The sequence below is a fragment of the Dermacentor variabilis genome, chromosome 11 (assembly GCF_050947875.1).
Source record: "Dermacentor variabilis isolate Ectoservices chromosome 11, ASM5094787v1, whole genome shotgun sequence".
In the NCBI taxonomy this organism is placed as follows: Eukaryota; Metazoa; Arthropoda; class Arachnida; order Ixodida; family Ixodidae; genus Dermacentor; species Dermacentor variabilis.
In genome coordinates, this window is record NC_134578.1 from 7,068,770 (window position 1) to 7,091,925 (window position 23,156).

Consider the following 23,156-nt stretch of genomic DNA (forward strand, 5'->3'; position numbering starts at 1 on the left):
GCTGCCCGCTGTGTTTTTGGTGGGCTTTCACCCGTGGCGTTTTGCCCACGGTGCGGGATGCATCTTCTCCCTGCTTGACCGGCGGCTGCTCGCCCGTAAAGAAGAACTCTGGAGGGGACGTCGGCCACCCGCCGTCCGGTAAGGGCCTCCCCCCAATTTCAGCGCTCGCCAGTCGTCGGGTGATTTTCGCCTGCCAGGAAACCGGATCTTCATCGCGGCCGTGCTCTTGAACGCACTCCCCTCGATCCTGTCGCGTTGGCAGTCCGTCTGGCCAGGGGCAGTCACTGGCTTTGCGTTCGTCGTCCCCTGCGCACCTCGAAAACCAGCAGTGCCAGTGCGACCTTCGGTTAAAAAGAAAGTAAAAAAGAAAGGCCAAAAAAGTGCGGCCAGGAATGGTAAATTACCGGCTCCCTCGCACACGACCTCAGCGCGCACTTCGCGCTCCTCTCGTCGCTGACCGAGCTTTATTTTTATTTCCATCACGAGAGCCATGCGCATATAATTTGCGGGCTGCGGACGTTAATTCGCGGACGCGCTATTACAATCCGTACGCAGGGCACGATCGAGCGCACTCTGAGGAAAACACAGGAGCGCGAGCAGTTTTTGTTGCGCGATTTCCCGCAGTTTGCGACGTCGCTCGGTTGCTAGGTGCCCATAGTCAAGTCGTATTTAGTTAGACGGGTAAGTTTAATTTCCAGGCGGGTAAATCTTTTCTTTTTTCTTTTTTGACGCATGCCCGCTTCTCCTATGACCTCCGTCACTGATACACACAGCGGAGCGCCCCAAAACCGAGACGCGTGTCGGGCGGACAAAAAACAGCTGGCAAAACCGGACCTTCCGCCGAGCTTTCGGAGGTCTTTCAGCGTTCGTTCACATCTGCCACTGCTAAGCTTGCAAGCTGTGGTATGTGTATTTTATATTCAAGTTTGTCATCTCCTAAGTCGCTGGCGGGCTTTTGACATATGCACATGTGGACGTATGGAGAGGAGTTTGAGCGTCGTGTCGTTTATGTGCCTCGCGCAAGTCTGCGGTCTTCCTACGATGTGTTCTTGCATAGCCTAATTCATTGTCAGTGAGGCGAATTCAACATAGCAAGTGCGATTGAGCGGCTTGAGAAAATAGATAGGTGAGTGAAACAAATAAAAAAAATTATCTGTTAGACAAATATTTTGCCGCCTGCGGTTTGACCAGTTTCGCGAAGTGTCGTCGGGACACACGCCCGCGTCTTGTCCTTGAGTGCCGTTTAGTTTTGGTTGCGCAAACTGGCGCACGCAATTCGCTGCCGTAATTGTCATACTCACCGTCGTGGTAACTTTTTTTTTTTTTCTTCGCTTTTCATCTCCGCGCAACTTGACCGGAAGTCTTGCCAGGAGTGCCCCCTTCCTCCTCCAATCCCTCCTTTCGTAACACAGAACGGAGGCGCGACTCTGAACTTTCGAATATTATGGTCTACAAAGCAGGCGCGGTTCCGGCGGCCTGCAAAACCGCTTCGCCCTCAAAAGGCCGTCCAGGCCAGTCGGGCGGTCCGGTGGCGTGCGGCGGCGTCGGGCCGGCATGCCGGCTCGAACGCATACTACAGAGGGAGTCGCGTGACAAGAGCGCAGCTGCCGCCGTTCTCAGGAGCGGGCCGTCTTCCCGTGCTGCCGCCTCGAACTCGCCGCCCGCGGTCAGTGCGTGCGTACGCGCCATCTGCCGCACGAGCGCTGTGGTGAGGCGCTATTTTCAGTTCCTCTGCAGTGTCATTTCGTCGCCTCACCTTGTTTGCAGCTATCGTGGGAACAGCGCGCGCAGACGGGACGAATGAATGATAGTGCGTTGACCAACGACCGTGGGTTTTATTGCACCGAAATATGCGGCCGCATTCGCCTGGGCCGGCAGGTGCAACAGAAAAATGACTCAAGGACATGCAAGACGAATGAGTGTAGAAAGCTCACATATTAAATGTTGCATATCTAATTTGCGAAGACTTAAAGTGCTGCACTCTACCTCTCGTACTTGTTCTACAAACTTTGAGGATGGTGCCCTTTGACCTCAGTAATGCAGTAACATCTTGGACATCCTTGAGTCATCCTTGAGACATCCGTAAGGATGAGATAGGGATAAAGATAAGGATTTCCACGCTGAAGTTATAATAAGCATTCACCATGTTTGTAACACATACGGTGTTACGAGCTGTCAGTCCAATCTTAGCGTAGATTAATGCTACTATACCGCCATCTACAACTGCAGTTATGCTTTATTTTCTGACACTGCACTACATAACAAAAATATGTGATTTGCGGTTCATGATGTGTCTGAAGCAAAAGCCATATTACCTTAACAATTTAAGAAATACTGGTGCAGTGAACTGTTGCTAACATTAAGGGCAAAACTTTGTTTAATGAGCTTGACATTCTGCAACCGATTCTTTAAGAAGCCGTTAGAGATCTCTGCTCTTAACAAGCAAGTTACAAACGGCCATTTGTAACCACCATTCGACAACTACTTTGGTGGCCGTCATTTCTTCATGCAGTTGTCTTGGCCATATTTAATACCCCAGCCACATGGTGCACATATTATTGCGATCAAACTTGATCGCTATTCAATCTCATGTCCACCATTGGCTCCCTTTTGGATATCTTGCAAATGAAAAATTTGATCCTGATAGAGCTTGGTTGCGATCGAAAGTGCCCCTTTGTGACTGGGGTATTAAAAACTTGCGTCGTGAAGAAAGCAGCGTAAAGGACGAAACATCAAGTGAAGAAGGACCATATGACAGGTGCTGATGTCTTCTTTGTACTTGCAACTGAGCTTTTATTTTATACATACACAAGGAAATCAAGAAAGAACTCCTGGCAAACAAACCTCAATTCGCTGCTTTCTCGATAATGCAAGTATACCACTTTGCCCAATTGTCACTCTTGTGGCTATTCAGGGGCATAGGCAGACATTTTTTTTTCAGGAGTGGCACACACTTCATTGAGGCTGGGGAAAGTGATAGGGGTAGTGGCAGTGCTGGTGGGTTGCGTACTAACATGGAAATTCAGGGAGGGGGACATATGCCTAGTGTACCATCCCCTGGCTATGCCACTGCTGCTACTTAAAGAAAGTCTTCTGTGTGCCTCAGTGTCCCTAGTAACCCTACATGATCATCTGAGATCCCTTAATTTATAAAAAAAACTGCTAGTGATTCCACATGCCAGGAACCATATGGAAGGTCACAATTGACTTCGTTGCCAATATCAACAGCCCATCTTACAAGTTTGCTAAAGTACCCACTGTTAAGAGAAGGGGAAAACATTCTGTCAGTATTCTTCCACTGACATCAGCATAATTTTGGCCTGCTAATTATGGACTGCAGACTTATCTTGCAGACCTGCTTAAAGCATCATTTTGTTTGCCTCCTCCCCTGAGATTGAGCGAACCAAGCGCAGTCTGACGACTACCCACTGTGTTAGCTTAGTGGCTGTGGCATCGTGATGCCGAGCTTAAGATCATGGTTGCGATCCCTACAGTGGCAGCTACATTTCGATGGCGCGAGAAGCAGACACTAATGTACACAAATTTAGGCATACGTTAAAGGACCCCAGGTGATCAGAATTAATCTGGAGTCCCCCCACTACTATGGCGTGTCTCGCAATCATATCTTGGTTTTAGCATGTAAAGCCCCAGAATATTTTTTTTTAGCAACCCTTCTTCCCCACGTCTCTTAAATATTATAAAAGGCCAACATCAAATTCTTGCACGAGAGTGGCCTGTATTTGAGGCTTTGAAGTGTCTTCTCTGATGTTCCTGGCATTTTCGTCATTAACACGTTTCTGTTTCCCATTTTACTCGTATCTCTCACACTCTTCCTTGGTAAAGGGCTAAAAAGCCATAATACAATCAAGGAAAATTAGAGGAACCTTCTCACCTTTATTTCTGGCCTTGGGGCACATTTGTACAAGAACAGTTTTCTTTAATAGTGTTGTTTGAGTTACAACACAATTAGTGTATTGGGGGAGAGGGGCTTCACTCCAGCATATCAGAAACGCTACCATGGGCTGTGCATTAGGTTGCCCAGGCCTAGATCAGAATGTTGAGGTATGAACTTGGCGTATCAAAATTATTGGGCTTTGTGGGGTCAATTAATTAACTAGGATAAATGCTCAAGTTATATCAGCTTGCATACTAACAGGGTTTTCCCACGATACTGGATGAGCCTGTCAATAGTAGCCACAATTTGCCATGGCAATTAAGGAACTCCTTTATTATAGGGCCACTCAAGCCGTACACTGAATCAGTTTAGGACAAAGTCATGACAGTCGCAGTCTGATAAAGATTCTCTCAAAATGATTACTTTGTTATTGCTGTGGCAACGGGTTGTTTATTAGAAGAGAAAATTAATGTCCGGTTCTACATCATATATATATATATATATTCTTACGTGTGGAAAGACACAGGTGAAAGATGCTATTTACACGCTATTTACACTGGAGCCAGGCAGCCAGGCTGACACTCGCTCGTGCCAAGGGCACCGACCATCTTCTTCATCGTTCTCGCGGCGGCTCGTCTCTTGAGCATCGCTTGATGATATCGTAATATTGCCCCCCGGCGGCAAAAGCACCGTCACGGTGCTGTTAAATATCCAAGGTGCATGGAGAGTTGTAGGGCTTGAGTCGGGCAATGTGGACAATGTCACTGGTTGTCACAGCGGAGGACGTAGTGGGCTTGGCTAGCACGATTTCATAGGTGACATCAGTCACTTTGCGTATCACGCAATATGGGCCTGTGTAACAGGAAAGCAGTTTTTCACAAAGGCCGACTTTACACGATGGTGACCAAAGCAACACGAGGGCACCAGGCACAAAATGGACATCACGGTGACGGTAGTCGTAGCGTTGTTTCTGCTTGTCTTGAGACACTTGTAGACGAGCGCGCGCAAGTTAGCGAACATGGTTAGCATGGGTGATTGCATCACGGGCATAATCGCTAGTTGAAGCTGTGGCGGACGGAAGCACAGTGTCCAGTGCTAGTGTCAGTTCGCGGCCATTCAAGAGGTAAAACAGGGAAAAGCCAGCAGTTTCGAGACGGGAAGAGTTGTATGCGAAGGTAATGTAAGGTAGAGCCAGGTCCCAGTCACGGTGGTCGTCCGAAACGTATTTGGATAGCATGTCTGTAAGTGTGCGGTTCAAGCGCTCAGTGAGGCCGTTCGTTTGGGGATGGTAGGTGGTGGTAAATTTATGCCGTATTGAGCAGGCACGCATGATGTTGTCAATGACTTTGGCCAAAAACATACGGCCACGGTCCGTTAGCAAGTGACGCGGAGCACCATGCATCAAAATAATATCATGTAGGAGGGAGTCCGCAACATCAGTTGCGCAACTGGTCGGAAGAGCACGGGTTACGGCGTAGCAGGTCGCATAGTCCACCACGACTGCAACCCACTTGTTTCCTGATGTGGATTCCGGAAATGGGCCGAGAAGGTCCAAGCCGACACGATGGAAGGGCTCGGCAGGGATGTCGAGCGGCTGCAGGTAACCAGCGGGAAGCTGGGAAGGCTTCTTGTGTCGTTGGCAAAGTTCACAAGCGGCGACGTAACGTCGTACGGAACGGGCAAGGCCCAGCCAGAAAAAACGGCGACGTACGCGGTCATAAGTTCGAGATACGCGGAGGTGTCCTGCCATTGGTGCGTCATGAACCTCTTTTAGAACGGTGGAGCGGAGGTGTTTAGGTATTACAAGTAGGAACTCAGAGCCGTCCGGATGAAGGTTACGACGGTACAGAGTACCGTCACAGAGGACGAAGAGGCGTAGCGCAGCATCGGCCGGAGAGTATTCAAAACGGTCTATGAGTGCTCTGATGTAGGTGTCACGGTGTTGCTTGTCGGCGAAATGAAGCAGCTAGGATACAGAGAATAGGCAAGAAGCACTGGCAATATTGGAGGACCCCGCACCTCCACCAGAATGTTACGTGTGGAAAGACACAGGCGAAAGATGCTATTTACGCGCTATTTACACTGGAGCCAGGCAGCCAGGCTGACACTCGCTCGTGCCAAGGGCACCGACCAACTTCTTCGTCGTTCTCGCTGCGGCTCGTCTCTTGAGCATCGAATATATATAATTTCTTTTTTCATTCCAAACCAATTACCAGTATGTCAGTCTGACGAGGCGAATTTCACAGTATTTTCCGGTTTTTACGTCATTGTGGCTGAGTAACAGTTCTTGCAAGTTTTTGATTGGCTGTTTTAGAACACAATGCCACTCTTTTGCTCTTTTGCAATCAAAAATTAACTACACCTTAGCAGACGCTGTCAAAATACATGAAAATGCAGTGTGCTAATAAGGGAATTTCAAGGCAGCTTTGCCACCCGTCTTTCGTTCTTGCATACGAACCCTCTTCTCCAGTCAAGAGGGGCCTCTCGGGTATTGTAGATTGGCAGGTTATTATTAGATCAAAATCTTTATTCTCGTAAGCATCCCTCTAACCTGTGTCGGGATAATTTAACAATTCTATTCCGATACTGCACTTTCTTAGTGGTCTGAGTGGTGCTAAACCAACTTTATCACCAATTTGGTCAGCTATGAATAGTGGATCATAGGAAATAGAATAGACTAAAAAGAATACTTATATTATGAATTGCACATACATCCTTGCAACAGGATGTATATGGGAGAGGGGGTCCTCTTGTCCTTGGCCTATAGTCCTCCACTCTCCCTCGAACATTCAAAAAAATAAAATGCTCAATCAATGAAGGGTGGTTGCTTGGGCTAGTTGGTAATGCATTTTTACAAACGACATACAGCATGAAGGACAAGGACTGCGAGAGACGACAAACACTGTGCTGACTTACAGCAGTATTTTATGCCCCCTGTTGTGTATACGTGCATGATGTGGCAACAGCAATAAAATATTGTTGGAAGTCAGCGCAGTGTTTGTCGTCTCTCGCAGTCCTTGTCCTTCCCGCTGTATGTCATGTTTATCAATCAATCAACCTATACTGGCCCTGTTTTTGTTTTTGCCTGACAAAATGAATTAGTTAAGATAGTGTTTGTCCATATACTGGGAAGATCCTAACCGATGGGCTGCCCCAGAGGGAAATTTTAGAAAACATTTCTTAAAATCAGCTGCATGTGTTGAGTTGAAGATGATGCCTTCATACACTTCTATATGCTTACGGACATAAACACAGCCGCAGGAGTCATACCGGATGCTGTATTAACATCCGTTTAAAGGAACATCTTGAAAATCTGTCGTCTGACGAGTATTCCCACATAGCAAAACATTGCAGGGTTTCTGAAAAAGAGACAAAGAAGGCGTGCCTTCCGATTCTAGAAAAAAAACTCAAATTAAAAAACTAAAACGGGAGCTGTTCGAGGCATATATTATAGAAGAAAACACATGTATGTGTTAGTGATCCTTCCGTTGTACTTGCTAATTGTGAGGTGCGATTTCTGGATGCAAGATTGTGATGGCAGTGTTTTTAGATGGCCTATTGGCATGACGAAGTCTTTTTGATCATTGTATGCGTCATCTTTCACCCAATAAAATTCAATTGAGTTACACACATCCTGTCCAGTTCTACTTCTGCTGTCTGTGTGTTTATAGTGCAGTGCCCCTTATTACAAGATGTCATAAGCCATCGGAGTTCCAAGCTGAACTAGTTCGTTTACATTCAACATGGCAAACATTAATGGTACAAAAAGAACAGGCACATTGTCATCAGATGTCCTAACATCTGATGACAGTGCAGCTTCAATTTGAACAGAGATGCATTGTCTTCTATCTCTTGTATACTGAAAAGTGTCGAATAAAATCAGTTTACAGCACATCCGCCCAGTTTGTAGCACTTGCCCCATTGTATGCACTGTTTCCTTTGTTGGTCATTATCCAGCTTTTTCTCTTTCACCCTCTTCATAAGATTTCAGAGAAGTCGACCGACAGGTCATGAATTCACAACCATTGGCTAGAAGAGGCCAATGAAGCTGATAAAAAGTTGAAACCCTGACAAATGGGCTGGGTCATGAAAAAAAATGGCAAATCTGAGTTTAGCTGGCCTTTGTTGTAGCATGCATGTCTATTCATTCTACATGATCCATTTCTTACACTTACTTTAAGTCTTTAACAATGTGAATGTGTCATCTTTGGAATAGCTTTTGTAAAAATGCATCCTCTGCAGAAGCTCTGCCTGGCGTTTCTTGTTTACTTTAGTAGCGGTATCTATGTGATAGTAATCTGCCATTCCTAAAGCCTTCACCTGTACGTACTTGCATGCAATTTGTTAAATTACTTTAGCAGCTACGCTTGTAATTCATTGCCATACACATTACATACCTGGCAACTTTTGCATTTTACCATAAAGTGTTTGTTTTTTGGAGCTTGTTTATGATTGTTGTGATGGCAACAATAATTTTACAATTTTTCATTTGCATCGAATTTAAGACAGAACTTATTTAGCAAGAACACAAATATAGTCACTGGCCGCTTTTTCAGAGCATATTTCTGTCCTTTTGTTATTAAAAGCTACCTGTAGCAACAACAATAATCTATAAAACCTGTGTACAGCAATAGCCAGAATTTCGGCGACCATTGCTTGAATGTCTCATGAATAAACTTAGTAAAAATTTCTTTTTGTGGTGCAGATGATTCTTCCTTCAACTATATAGAGCAGAATACATGTTCAGAGTACCCCTACACTTCAAGGTCTATGAAATGTTTGATAGTAAAATGTTAGTATTTTTAAGCTTTGACTATAGTATTTATTATATTCTAAGTTTAAGGTTTGCAGGTCTTGCATTACAACAAGAGGATCCTGTGTAGTGTTTCAGTGTGGGAGCTCATTATGTATGCTTGCTTCTCCGTGCTAAGTTTCTTTATGGTACTGATAAAGAAAACCAGCTTAGGGCACATACAGCAGCACCCAACTCTCTCATGACAAATTGGACGGCAGAGGGATAAACTTACGAATACGAAAAGATGCACACAGAGTAGTACAAAAACATAAAAGACGATAGGAAGGGGTCCTGCCGTCTTCTTTGTTTTCACACTAACATGTGCTTGTCTTTTCGTATTCGTGTGCATGCACCAACTCAATCAACCTACTTTGCAGAAGGCGAAGCATGCAGCTGACAGTGTGCGGGGTTCGGTGATGCAGGCGATGGAGCTGCCGGTGCTGAACGTGGGCGGGGATATAACCTTCCTGATGCAAGCAGGGGTAGTCCGTGATACGGTCACCATAGACGCCACCGAGATGAACCTCAAGTCGCTCAAGGACACCGCATGCAACTTCGTCCACAAGAGGGTATGCTCTTCTTTGCCACTTCTTTCTTCCCATTTTGGATTGAAATAATAAACAAACCGCTAAATAAAAGTAAAAGTAAACCTTACTGCTTCATTGTTTTAGTAATGTACTCAGTATGAACCATTGGATCATTTTCCACTCGCTCACGAACTATGGTTTCTTGTTAACACCCTATTTTGCTGTGCTGATTGGAGCATATCGACTGACTTGGCGAGTATAGCATTACACAGGGATGACACTGGTGTTCTTGTTGTCTCTCTGTTCGATCTATGTAATGTTAATCTGGCCAAACCAGTCGGTACGGTTTCTCAGAAAGAGTTCCGCAGATTAATAGAAATAATCATACTAGACTGGGCATTGAACCTGTGACCAATGCCTTTCTTGGGCAAGCACTGTACCATCTGACTTAACCAAGAGGCTAACAGATTTGCGAAGCAAGATCAAATAATTGACAAGTTAAAGCGCAGGGACACTGAACATGGCAAATCAATTCTGCAGAAATCTGTAAGGGGGAGCCCAAGTTTTGGCCATCAAATAAGTGTGCACAACTAAGTAGGACAAATGGTTTAGGAGCATGGTATCACCTTTGCAATGTCTTCTGAAGTGCTAGTAATGTCTTTTTCATTATGTTGCTGGTATCTAGTTTTTTTTTTTTTTGTAAGTTTTATAATGTTGAATGCTGAACGAATTTATTTCATACTGCTGCAAATTTTGCAAACAGAGGTTGTATTTTGATTCCTTTCCTTCGAAGACACTCTCATAAGAGTGCGGGTTGATTGGCCGAAGTGGCAGAAAGGGGTTAACTGGTAAAGTTGTGATAAGCATTAGTGTACTGGCTGTTAATGGCAGCAGCACATTGACGCAGTTAATAGACACGAAATTCACATGATGGACCACTGTCGCTGCAGGCTCAAATGACATACTGCTGTTATGTCTGCTTAACTTATGCAAAAGGATACAAAACAGAATGATTGACTCGCCACAGTAGTTCAAGAGCTGCTGTCATAAAAATGGTTTAAAAGTCACGTTTTGTTTGTATGGGGTAGGCGTTTGTGAAACTAATTCTGTTTGCCACATTTTGTTGTTATACATTATGCCGGTGTTCATTTTCACAGGATTATCACTGTTATGAAGTTGTTCGGCGCACAATGCGCCTACAGTCTCCGAAATTTCTTCACTGTTGTTACCAGTTCTGTAGCAAATGAAGCATCTCTGATCAATTGCGTGTGCATTGTGCATTCTCCATTGTACACCAGCACCAATAATTAATCTGGAATGTATAGTAAGACATGTATAAATAGAGGAAGAACTCGACTGTGCGGGAGTAGATTTGATGAGCAACGACCGCGCTCACCACAACCATTGCGATTCAAATTTCACATGTCCTTCGGGGCACAACTTCATCCGTCAGGTTACTCACTGACACTTTTGGCAGTGCAATGTGTGTTCAGTACATTACTACAATGTGACGACGTAACGCTCAAGCACAGTGACCTTAGTGCAAGATAGTTTGCTGCACAGTTGTCATCAAAAGGAAGTTCATGCAGACAGATGGGGATAGTAAGCAATGTTAAGAGACCATCATAGTATAAGTGGATCACTAACTAGCTCAAACTACAGTCATTCGCTACGGCAAAAGAGTGCGCTGTCAGTGGTCTTGCTGTTCTTCTCATACATAAATTGTTGCTTCTGCCCTTCCTACATCAGGCAGTCGGACCATGCTCTTGAGGACCGAATACAGTTTCATGGTTTAGACAGCATCGTGTGCCTGAGTGTTTGTGTGTGCCCTTGGTAGAAAGAGCCCATTATCATTCAAATCATCATGGCATTTTCCAGTCCTTTTCTTTACCTTTCCTTTCTCATATGGCCAGAACATTGTTTTTGTTTGCTTGTTTATTAATATGCATACCTATATTGTTCATAAGGCATTATTGTAGTGGGAATTGCATCAAAACCTAAGAATGCATATCCTGAAAAACAGTAATACAAGCAGGAATAAACTTTGAGAAGTCGTAAAACAGTAAGAGCAAACTCTCACAAAGTAAAAGCTGCAATCACTTGAGTACTACAAATGACAAATTTTGCACAATCGGCACATTACAAGCAGCTAAGGTGATTAGAAGACATATTCAATAACATTTAAGAAATCCTGTGGCTGAAGAACTTGGAAGATTATTCCAATCTTTGATTATACTGGACAAAAAAGAGTTTAAAAAGAACCAGCCAATTCTTCAGCATTCTCTCTAGGTATTACCCACTTTCCCTATGATATTGTGATAACAAAATGGACTTTCACCTATGAGGAGGAAAGAGTAGCACAAGTGCATGAAGTTTGGTTGTTCATTTGAGTTTGATGTTATACTAATAACAGCATAACTGGTGGAACAGAGCAAGGTAGATGACACATGTTCTGACTATCAATAACTGACATCTGGCTTCAATAATTCTTTACTTCATTATTTTGTTAGGACCTGGCAACACCTGTATTTATACTTTTAAGAAACTATGTGGCATTTTATTAAACTTTTGTTTATCTAGATAAGTCCTGTATGCTTTTTATAATCCCCCCCCCCGCCCCATGCCAGTTTAATGTAGTTTAAACAAAGCTCTAAATTTAATCAATCTAACCTTGTTTGACTGTCAACACAAGATCTCTGGCACTCTTTGGCCTAGGGGCCTTTGCCGAAGCATCAATCATCATCGCCATCATCACATAGCAAAAAGGCACAAGTAAGCGCTGCATGCTTCAGGCAAATTGTTCAATGTACACATTCGCTGCCGTGTTCACATACTGGTACACTTGTAGCTAGGCCTTGGCGACACCGTCACCATCCTTCGTCATGCACGTAGCTGTTTGGGATGTGTGCTGGCCAATTACTGGTTTTCTTGCAGCCATATTTGGCAGCACTCTCGAGGCCATTGTAACAGCATAGTTGCCTTGACAGGCCACTTATCATACATACCGCGTGTGCACTCAGAAGTATGTCAGGCTGTTACACATGATGTCCTGTTTCAACTGCCTGCTGTGTAGTCTCAGTACCTTCAGCTTTTGGCTGCCCTATATTTGCATTTGTTTTTGTTTTATGGAAACTGTCACAGTAAAACTGGTATTAAAAAAAGTGCATACAGGAACTTACACGTGTACCACTCTTTAAAAGTAAGCAAGTTTTAATAAAGTTTTTGTTACAGCGAGCCCTTTCACTAAATCATTCAGCCCTGACTTTAGACATTTTCTTACACACTTTAGAACTTTCTGTTAAGTCGGCCTTAGCAATGTTGACTTTTCTTTTCTTTTAATTATTGAGTATTTGTTGATTTGCTGTTAGTGTGCTGTGGCTTTTTGTGACTGTTAACTTTGCAGCTTTGCTATTTTGCGCAAAATTGTGAATGCACTGTTGCTGATCGGCATTTTGTTTTTGCACTCATACAATGCCTGCATTTGGAATGCTAATGACCTTAAGTGTGCTATGTAATTGAATAAATAGGCCTAACTAACTAACTAAATAAATAAATTCAGCAAAGTAACTTTGGCGGCCACATTCCAACTGTGCTGGGATGGAAAAATGACCATGCTCTGTGATTTCAGAATGCATTACAGGGTCACCATAGGAATTTACTAACTGCATCTAGTCTGGCCTGATCAAATTTTCCCTCCAAACAAATACTGAGATAACTAGTTCATTAGCTTAAGCTACCAGTTGTATGTGAATTAGCCTGCACCTTTAGTGTCCTTCAGTAGGACACAGATGGTGGTAATAAACTGCTGTTTTATGGCCAAGGCCTGGCTTTCAAGTGTTAGATCAGTCGGTTCCAGGCTCATCACAATGCAGTAAGGCCATTGTAGCTGGCAACCGCTTGTGGAGCTCTGTTTACCATCTACACACCTTCAAACCTTTATGAATTTATCATAGAATGCACAATTTGTAAAGCTTTTTTTGCGATTGTCATAGTGGCACCGATAATTCTGTTATTTTCTATTTGCATCGAGTTTAGGACGAAACTGATTTCAAAAGAATGCGAATGCAGTTGCTTGCAAATACCTTTTTCAAGACCTGATTTTTCAGATCTGTTCATTTATTCTCATCTGCTCACTTCAACACCACCCTCTCATGGAATCAAAGCATAGCAGCAACCAAAACTTAAGCAGCTGTTATTTCATTTTTTCCATTAATGAACTTCATAACAGTTTTCATTTGTCTGTGGCATAGATCATTCTTGCTGCTACTGTAGAGCAGAGTGACTGTTCACAGCGAGCCTATGGAACTGTCTCTAAATTTTTAATGAACAATCAGCATCTTCAGTAATATAGCTGTTCTGAATATTTTTTACCAAATTCTAGTAACATTCATTGTTAGTTCTTTCTCTACCTTCCATGGCATTGCACTGTTGAGCACACAAGGTCTTGGGTTCAAATCCTGACTGCGGGCACCACATTCCAATGAGGCAGTGCTTTTGGCACGCGTTAAAGAACCCCAGGAGGTCGAAATTAATCTAGAGGCAGCCTCCTTCTATGGCATCTCTCATAGCCCACACTTGCAGCTTCGGGACATTACAGTTCCAAAATTTAATTTGGCATTTTTTTTTTGTCTGCAGCTATGATATTGTTTAGTGTTCAGGGTTGGCAGGTCTGCATCTGGAGTAGTACTGTTGCATGTTCAAGCCGGCTTTGTTTTACTCCCCGTTGGCCCGCACTGGATTGTCCAGCTGCCGGAGCACGGCCTGAACAGGCTGAGTGAGCGGCTGCTCCTGTTCCGGCACGACTACAACAGTGAGAACATTCTGCTGCCCATCAATGCTGCTTCTGATGTGGCCGAGGGCACCCTGGTGGAGATTGTCGTTTCAGGCAAGTAGCAGGGAGCTGGACTATTCCTGTCCAAAGAGCCACTGCGTGTGCAAACATGTGTTGGTCAGGCAACATAACTGCAGCACCAAGCAGGAGAGGCAATAATTTTTATATCAACACAACCGTTGGCTCATGTAATTGTCACAACAGTGAATTGTTATTTTGGTTGCACAGAACACACCAGAAAAATGATACATCAGGGAATATTAACTTAGAAATGCAGGAATTTAGCTATAACAATGTAAGAACTGATTAGGATTCAGTGCATTCAATAGATTCATTGCGAGTTAACTCGTTATGTTTGATGCACTCTTCTATTGTACATTGTACAAGAAAAAAATTAATATTTAATCACATAATTTTTGTGTGGTGTCATGAGGGGGCAAACACCAGAGAAAGACAACTTATAGTTGATCTCGCAAAGCGGCCTCTCAGGTAACGTTCCTAACTCATTGGGCTTGAAAACTCGAACCTATTTCAGTACTGTGTCTGTTATTTCAATTTCATTGTCAAGTTTATGATACGATCTTTGTAAAGTATATACAAATGTGAATTTTGTAAAATTATCTCCACATGTTTTGGTTGTGAGTACCCTACCTTGGCATCTCTGTTTACCTCAGATATCTGCATGGTATTGTATAAAAGCAAAATAAACAAATCCTGAATCTCCACTGAGTGAGCCTTTGTAGCCCGCCTCACTTACATGGTGCAGGGCTGTGGGGGCAAAGTAAACACAAAAATACATTCTTCATCAGTTTTGAATTCTGAAAAGAACTATTTGGTTGCTCTGAAGATTTCCAAGTAAATTGGTTGTTGTGAGGGGACACTTCTCATAGACCTCTGCTTCTTTCATCTTATGTTTTTCAACCTGTCTTTCCTGGTGCAGCCCAAAACCCGAGTGACGATGTCCAGATCCGGCCGCACTCGCTAACAGTGCACTCGTACAAGACGCCCACCTTCTGTGACTTCTGTGGCGAGATGCTCTTCGGCCTAGTCCGGCAAGGCCTGAAGTGCGAGGGTGAGCATGGGTCTTTTGTGAAGCAAATATTGAAGTTCTTGAATGTATGCGAGCACCAGCAGTTAATTTGGAAAATATGTTGAGACATGCATTAAATAGCAGACAAACTGGATGCATTGAGATTAGATTTGACAGCTGATGTCTGTGCTTGCTGCTATTGTTGTTATTTGTGTTTGACTTGTCTTGCTGGGCACAATTTTGTTCAATAAAGAGCTAATTGCCCTTTGTGGAATACCAGGTTATTGGCAACATTAATATGAGCGGCCATGCGGGGGATGCAGATCAGGGACAACGAAGCTTTTATTGCAGCAACCAACCATATTCTACTTAGCTGCTGGTGTGAAGTGTCAGCAGTGACATAATCGTTAACATGAAACATTTAAAGAATTTTGGCAACACAAAAAAACAGTGTCTACCACATTATTGTTGGACAAAATCATCATGAGATGTCACTACTAGTATTGTTGCTGCAGTGCATATCTCCAGTAATCCATGAAGGTTAACACATTTACACACAAGCTAAAGCTCTTTAATAATAGAAGTCAAAAACAGGAGGCAACATTACCTCCAGGACTAATTGGAGGAAATAAACTGGAAGGCAAGTTGCTCTTTTGGAATTTGCCAGTCTTGGCAACAGGTGCTTAGTTTTGGAGCTTGCATATACCTAGCACCGACTGGAGGCTTGGTGCCAGAGAAGTAGGGAGACCACAAACAACGGAGGCATACAAAAACAGTTTCCAATAGCAGTTATGAAAATTTAATGGTGAGAATTCTTTGTGTGTTTAAAAAAAAGGATACGTAGGACATTAGGCAAAATAAGAACAAGAGCTTGGTGGTGCAACCCACTGCCCCGTTTCAAATGGGACACTTATAACATCGATCCATCCAACCCTTGCAGGTTCTAGAGGGATTGCAATTTTGGTTAGTTATAGCTGTAAGAGGTGTTCTACTTCCTTTCGCTTGCATTCCATTCTTGCTTAGCCATACATCGTTACATGTAACAGTGCTGCCACTAGCTTTGGCTGTGCCCCACCATTGTCAGCGGCAACCCCGTGAATGTGAGCTCTCAGATGCATGCGCTCATTTTTGTGACGCAGGCTGTGGGCTCAACTTTCACAAGCGGTGCGCGTACAAGATCCCAAACAACTGCAGCCACACACGGCGGCGGCGGTCCTCCACCTCGATGTACCCTCGGAGCCCAACGGAAGCAGTCCAACGGACTGCATCCAGCGCAGCTACTTTCAATGATGACCATAATGTGGTGAGTTGGGCCAAGGTGCATGGCTTGCTGTTTATTGTAGATGTTATGCAAACACTTCTTTTTGAATTTGATAACTAAAGCACACAACACTTGCGACATCTTCTGTTATCTTCTGTGTAGCAGATGTTTCTAATTATCGTTTTTTAAAGCATTAGCATTCTTTAGCAACTACCCCAGCAACTTCTGTCTGTAATGTGAAAAGTGTGACACCCTTTATCTGCAAAATAAATGCATAATTGGTGAATTTAAGACATGTAATCATTATAATAGTGTAAATGTATTTGACTGGTAACTTTAGAATCGATAAGCAAATAATGGAAAATGAAAAAAAAAAAAACCATTCTTGTCATGTCCCCTTGAAAGCTTACTTTTCCACATTACCTGTGTGCATGCAAAGAAGCTTGCTTTGGGATTTTGGAGTATAAAACACGATAGAAAAGCTGATTAGTAGATGTGATAATAGTGTAATAGTGGATAATTGGTAGTCTTAAAAAAAGAGAGAGAGAAAAATTGGTGACGTCGCAGTTGGCCTGCCAAGGTCATAACAAAAAAAAAACGATAAAAAAGAACAGTTGTGACGGTGTTTCAGCTCAGCCAATACAATATATCTGTGAAATAAATGCATAATTGGTCAAGGGAACCCATGTAACCGTTATAACAATGTAATAGTAGATGATTGGTGGCGATATGTAGACATGCATAAGCTAGCTAACTAAGTAAGCAAAAGGGAAGTAGCAGATGAGCCAAAGAATGCTTATTTCTCCTCCTTTTTGATCTGTCGGTGACCTATTCACGGAACTGAGTGATTACGAAAACAGCTCTGTTATGACGCCCATGGACTTGGAACACCTGTAGTTTTTGGCAAGCAAACTATAGTTGAGGCGACATGTCACTGCATGCTTGCAGATGTATTTTGCAAGGTCGTCTACACACCTGTATTCTCACTGGGGAAAGAAGATGCACCCTTTTTTGATCCAAATGGAGCTACTTCTCAAGTGCTTAGTGAGGCTGTTATGAGGGGCAATCAGAAAGTGCTTGCCCTTATTTTCTTTTATTCAAATTACGGCTGCAAATGCAAAGTCAACATACCCATTCCCAGCGGTTGACCTTCCTTGGACCAGCCCGGCCTTATCTGCTGGTAGCTCCACGGTACGGTGCTGCTGTCAGTTGTTAAAGATGATGGTTGTGCTTCACGAGTAATGAAATGTGATTCGTTTTCTATGGAGCAAGAGATGAACACCCATTGAAATCCACAGGGAAATGCAACCCACGTATGGAGAAAGGTGTCTCACTTGGAAAAGTGTGAGGTGGTGGTGTTGTGAGCTCGCAAAAGGTGAAGACTTGCATGACAATGAGTGTGGTTCGACAGTCAGCCGGACGAATTCTACCACAGGGGCATCTCAAATTTAGTGCTGCAATGGGACAAATGTCTGGACCGGTGTAGGGACTATGTGGAAATATAGTGTAAGGTACATAGAATAGTGAGTATCTTTGTTACTACCTATGTGTTCCTTATTTTGGCTAATAAAAAATTAGGGGCAAGGACTTTCTGATTTGCCCTTACACTTCACTGTGGGAGCAATGTCTAGGTAGTAAGTGCATTGCGCAAATTTTAAGTTTTTCCTCATGTGTGGTTACATTTATGTGTAGTGTAGCTAAGTTTGCTTTAATATGGCAGTGCTTCTACAAGAAATTAATACTTATAAAAAACTGTACAGATCCCGCACAATGTGGGAGTTGGTCTAAGCATCACAGTGGGTTCATGTGTCTTCATCATAATATTACAGCCAAACTGACTGCACGTCACTCACATTTCTGGGAGACACTCGTGGAAAATGTAAAACCAAACTGCTCCATTGCTTTTTCACTGGGCGACACTGCAATTCCTGATCTGCTTAAGGGATGTTATGTGGAAGTGCTCACAACAACTTCTTTTGAGCTGTGACCTCATCTGCAAAAATATAATATTGAACCTTTGCTTACACCAACATAGGAAGTATTCAAAACACAAGACAGACAAGTAGACACAGGACAGACACTAATTTAGTGTCTCATGGTTTGTGCTCCTTGTATGGGTAATTGTTAATGAATACTCTGCAGTACTAGTATCAGTTAGTCAACCTCCCTGCGAGTCTTGTGCTTGAGTGTCTGATAGCAATTCCACTTGGTGTGTGCAGTTGCTCTGCAGTGGGAGCAACTTGTCGTCCAGTTCGCGGGAGAAGCGGTCCCCGTCGCTGAATATGGGGCGCCCCGCGTGGGTGGAGCGGGAGCTGGCTGGCCGAATCTGCATCCCGCACACGTTTGTGGTGCACTCGTATGCCAAGCCAACGGTGTGCCAACACTGCAAGCGACTGCTCAAGGGCCTCTTCCGCCAAGGGCTGCAGTGCAAGGACTGCAAGTTCAATGTGCACAAGCGCTGCATGGACAAGATCCCCATGGACTGCACGGGCGAGGCACCCCGGGAGTGGGCCGATGCCTGTGAGTGGGCTGCGATCACTGATACTTTGTGCACTGAATGCACCAACACAACATGCAGTGTAGTGCTAAAAGAGAAGTGCGTTTCCTAAGTAGTGCTTTGCATTCATGATAACATGTGAATGCTTCTTTTGAGGCAGAAGTGTGTGTTCTTTAAAAGCACATTTATGGCTGATTAAAGAAAGCAGTACAGCCAAACCCGGATATATAGAATCTGAAGGGGTTCACAAAAAATTTCAATATGTAGGTATAGAAAGTATAAATAAAGTAAAAATTTTAAACAAATTTTCAAGGGGATTCTACAGCTGTTCAATATATACAATAATTCGTTTTATGTTGATTCAATATATCCAGGTTCGACTGTGCAAGGGTGGAAACTTGGGCCAGTTAGGAGTAGTTCGTGGTAGTGTCCTGTGCAGTACATGAACAGTTCTAGAATATAAAGTATGTAGGAGAAACAGTGCTCTTTCTCCTCTGTACTTTTTTTCCTAAAGCCATTCATGTGCTGCACAAAACACCGCCACAAATAAACCAGCTCTTTAGAATGGGACATGCAGCAGACACATACACAGGTGCTGATTAGCAACCGGAGTGTCAATTCGTATTGCCTGTGTGGACAGCATAAGACTTGGCTTACAAAGCTCACAAGGAAATGGGCCACACACTTTTGTTAGGAATGTCATCTCATCTCTTTCCAATTCAAGCAGCTGGGATTGAACTGTTCAGTTTGGTAGGTCTTGTGGCGATGTTGAGAATGCGTCCTGTCCACTGTGATACCCATCAGCAACAGAGGGCGTCACCATTACTCATGTTACTGAAGTCTGTGGCATTTCTGCTAGCAGGCATCTCAGTACAGCCAGTTTGTCATATCGAAAAACAAGAGACGCGAGCAACACTGACAGATATCTAGAGATAAGCTTTGTCACACCATCTGTGTGTAAAAATGAAACCTACCATACAATTTTAGTTTAACCAACTTCTGTGTAGACGGTACCACTAGTGTATGGATCTCTCACATTCACAAATTATCTTGGGATAAACAGAGTGTGTGCAGAAAGCATTACACAACATTACTTGGGCACAACTGTACTTTGGCACCCCACTTAAGGGGTACAATTGCTCCGAAATAGCACCCAGATTGACACATAGTCTGCGAAAATTTAGTACACTACAAACATGAATATAAGTCAACCCCCTACCTTGAAGGGAAAAAATAAAGAGAGAAGACAGCAATAGAATGGCCAAAACACGTCTATTCTCACAAAGGCACTGTCACCGGTAGTGAACGCACATGAAGCTCCCAAGTCTGCAAGTGAACCCTCTAGGTGTGGATGCAATCCACAATGCCCACTAAAGGGTGTTTTACGTGGGTTGCGTACCAACAGTTTTCCTTCTTGTGCCCACCGATTTTGCACGCTTTACTCAAATACACCAAACTGGCAAACTGGCGCTGAGTGGCCATGTTGCCATTCGCTTTGGTGAAGTCTACTACTTGTTTCTTGTACACTTGAAAACTATCTCCAGGGGGTGCTACTCATCATCATCGTACGGACACATTTAAATACAGTTTATTTCCCCGTGTAATCGAGTACTGGAATTCTTTGCCTGCTGCTACTTGTTCTCTTCCTTTAAACTTATTCTTGGTGGCCTTTGAATAGTTTTGGTTTGTGTTGGCTTGTTTTGTTTGTATTGCCTGTATTATTTATTACTTGTCATTGCTATGCCTTTCAAACGCACTCCTGCAATAGCCCGATTGGGCTGCAGTATGTACAAATAAATAAATAAATAAATAAATAAATAAATAAATAAATAAATAAATAAATTCACCGGACAAACTAATTATAGATAAATCACATTCAAGGTCGATCATAAGAGCACACACAAAAAGACAGAAAAAAAGAATAACAGCAATCACATTTTGACAAGACTGGCTATGCGTTCCAACATGCATGCCATAGGTTGTCAGATGCGACTCACATTCTGATAAAGATTGCTACATAAGGCAAGGGGTGACATTAACCTGCCTTTTTCAAAAAAAATATCTCTACTTATATTCTGGTTTAAAGGGAATTTGATGCTGTAAGTTGCAGAACACCGTTACCAAACTAGGAACCTACCATTCGTCGTCATTCTTAAGTTTTGCCAATTTTCAGTGGTAGGAACGTGTGAAAAATCGGAGGACACCTAAACACTTCTTATGCGTTGTGAATTCAAAAACATTAATGTCCAATACGAACCGTACGCCGGCTTCCAAGAGTGAGGGTGACGTGGCGGTGCGCACTCCTCTCACGCAACAGCTGGCGTGCTACCACAGCAGCAAGTTATCCCTTTCATCCACTCTGCTTTGTCGAGGCACGCTCGTGACGTGGTATCGCAGCCAATGGCAATGCGAATTGAGGTGCCATTTCACTGCTACAGATGACAGACACCGGCTTCTTCACTCAATGGGCAATTTGACACTTTTGCATCAATAATTACTTTTGAAAGCCAAATTGGGTATTATGAAAAGAAAAATTATGATCCAAAATTGAATATAAATCTAGTCTTTATTTATGGCACTAAATCAGAATGTGAAGCTAATAGCTTTTCAATATTTCAAAAATAGTTCTGAGCACTATTCAAGCCTTTGGGATTGTTTTACGATCACACTAACTGGCTTTGTTTGTGATCAACCAATTTCAGCAAGAACGTAGTGCTTGTTTGTTTCAAACACTTGTCATTCTTCATCACGACAGTGCAGATTATTAATAAATTATTCACTAAGTAAGACTGAAAACAGCAGCCATTTGGCTCAACGTGTCGTGAACCAAATAAACCGAATAGTTAGTTTTTGAATTCGCTATTTGAAGTTTTGACGCACTTTTACACATGGTAAATGTGTTTCATGCGTGCAGCTCAGGACAACTCGGAAAGCAGCTCCGAGCTTGAGAACAATGGGGAAAGGGACAATGTGGAGGATGATTCGGACACGGAGAGTGAACAGCACGAGTCACGGCCACCGGTGGACAACCGTGAGGATGAGCTACCCAAGACCAACTTGGAGTAAGTGTGGGGCCTTCAGGCCATGGTATATTTATTTATGCAAATAAGCTCCTGTGACTATTGAAAGGCATTATTGCTGAGGCATACAACTATGTGACAAGAAACCATGTGCAAGGACATCATAACGGGGGAGGGTGGGCAAAGGCCATCTGCATCACAGTGTCTGTGCCTAAATTGGTTATAAATTAGTAGTACAGTTAAACTTCGATATAATGAAGTTGCTAAAAACAGCAACTTGCTTCATTATACCGAAATTTTGTTGTATTGAAATTCGACCTTTTATGCAAATAGGTACAGTCGCTGAGCGATTTTTCTTGCACAAAAAGGGCCCACAGAATTATCCTAATTATCGGGCACTCAAAGAAGCGAATTCGATGAATTCAGGAGTCTGCAATGAATGATACGGTTTCATGCCGCGCCCACGATGTCTTCACACCGGCAGTACAAATTAAGCAAAGCCAGCCACGCTTTCGCGTGCAATCTGCATCGGGGGCTGATAGCGCCGCCCACAACAGTGCTATCACAAAAAGTGCCAGCAGCGGGGAGTGAATGCTTCGTCTGCCTCTTGCTCCAACAGGTCACCAAAACTCAAGATTATGCAACCACTACTACTAAACGCGTAAGAAGTCAGCTTACATGATGCCATGCTCTTTGCCCATGCGGCAGATCGCCCCTAAAGCAGGGTGTGCGGCTGCATGTGCCGCTCCTTAGAGTCTTGCGCAGCCACGCCTGAGACGCGCGCCATCTCGCACCCCCTCCCCCTTGCGCACACTGGATTGCGCTACCGCGAGCTCGCTACCCTCCCCCTCTTTCCCTTTGCTCGTGCAGGAAGGCAACACTCGTGAAGCCATCATTTTTCTTGTCTCATCCTCACATATTTTTGCTCATGCCTAAAGCACACAGTGCACGAGGGGGCGATAAGGTGTTATCGCACGTGGACTTTATACAGAACATGTGGCTCCACTTCGGCAGTAGCACTTGTCCTGCGGCGCACGATTTGAGAGGTGCGTTTGCAAGCAGCCACTTGTAATTCTCTCATTTGACTATCTGCATCTGCGGAAGTCTCCATTTATTGTCTCTGCATTCCCTTGCAGCAGCACTGAAATTTTATGTTGAAATTGCATACAAACGCTCTTCGTTATACATTGAGGTTCTAAATGCATGTGTCCTATGGAGAAGAGGTTATGAAAAGTTAAATACTTCGTTATATCGAGGTTTAACTGCATGCAGTATTGAAGCAATCCTGGCAAAGCAGCAG

General features: G+C 43.5%; 1 protein-coding gene and 1 long non-coding RNA gene across 4 annotated transcripts in view; one reads left to right on the plus strand and one right to left on the minus strand.

The window, feature by feature from the left end:
- The first annotated feature begins 1 nt into the window (after position 1).
- Positions 2–23,156, plus strand: part of LOC142563127 (serine/threonine-protein kinase D1-like) — a 61,965-nt gene continuing 38,810 nt past the window's right edge. Inside the window, exons 1-7 of one of the 3 annotated variants that reach the window (XM_075673669.1) lie at positions 2–138; positions 9,113–9,259; positions 13,964–14,102; positions 14,989–15,120; positions 16,218–16,381; positions 18,559–18,859; positions 21,751–21,898. In XM_075673669.1, the coding sequence (XP_075529784.1) occupies positions 9,116–9,259; positions 13,964–14,102; positions 14,989–15,120; positions 16,218–16,381; positions 18,559–18,859; positions 21,751–21,898 (1,028 nt within the window). In that variant the 5' untranslated portion in view covers positions 2–138; positions 9,113–9,115. Of the gene's footprint in view, positions 139–9,067; positions 9,260–13,963; positions 14,103–14,988; positions 15,121–16,217; positions 16,382–18,558; positions 18,860–21,750; positions 21,899–23,156 lie in introns of all 3 variants that reach the window. The other 2 variants (XM_075673668.1, XM_075673670.1) reach the window with 2 other exon arrangements.
- Positions 14,059–22,728, minus strand: LOC142563129 (uncharacterized). The gene is made up of 4 exons (XR_012824304.1): positions 22,535–22,728; positions 18,193–18,332; positions 17,471–17,599; positions 14,059–14,143 (listed from the first exon to the last, which is right to left on the minus strand). It is a non-coding gene; the product is annotated as an uncharacterized LOC142563129 (long non-coding RNA).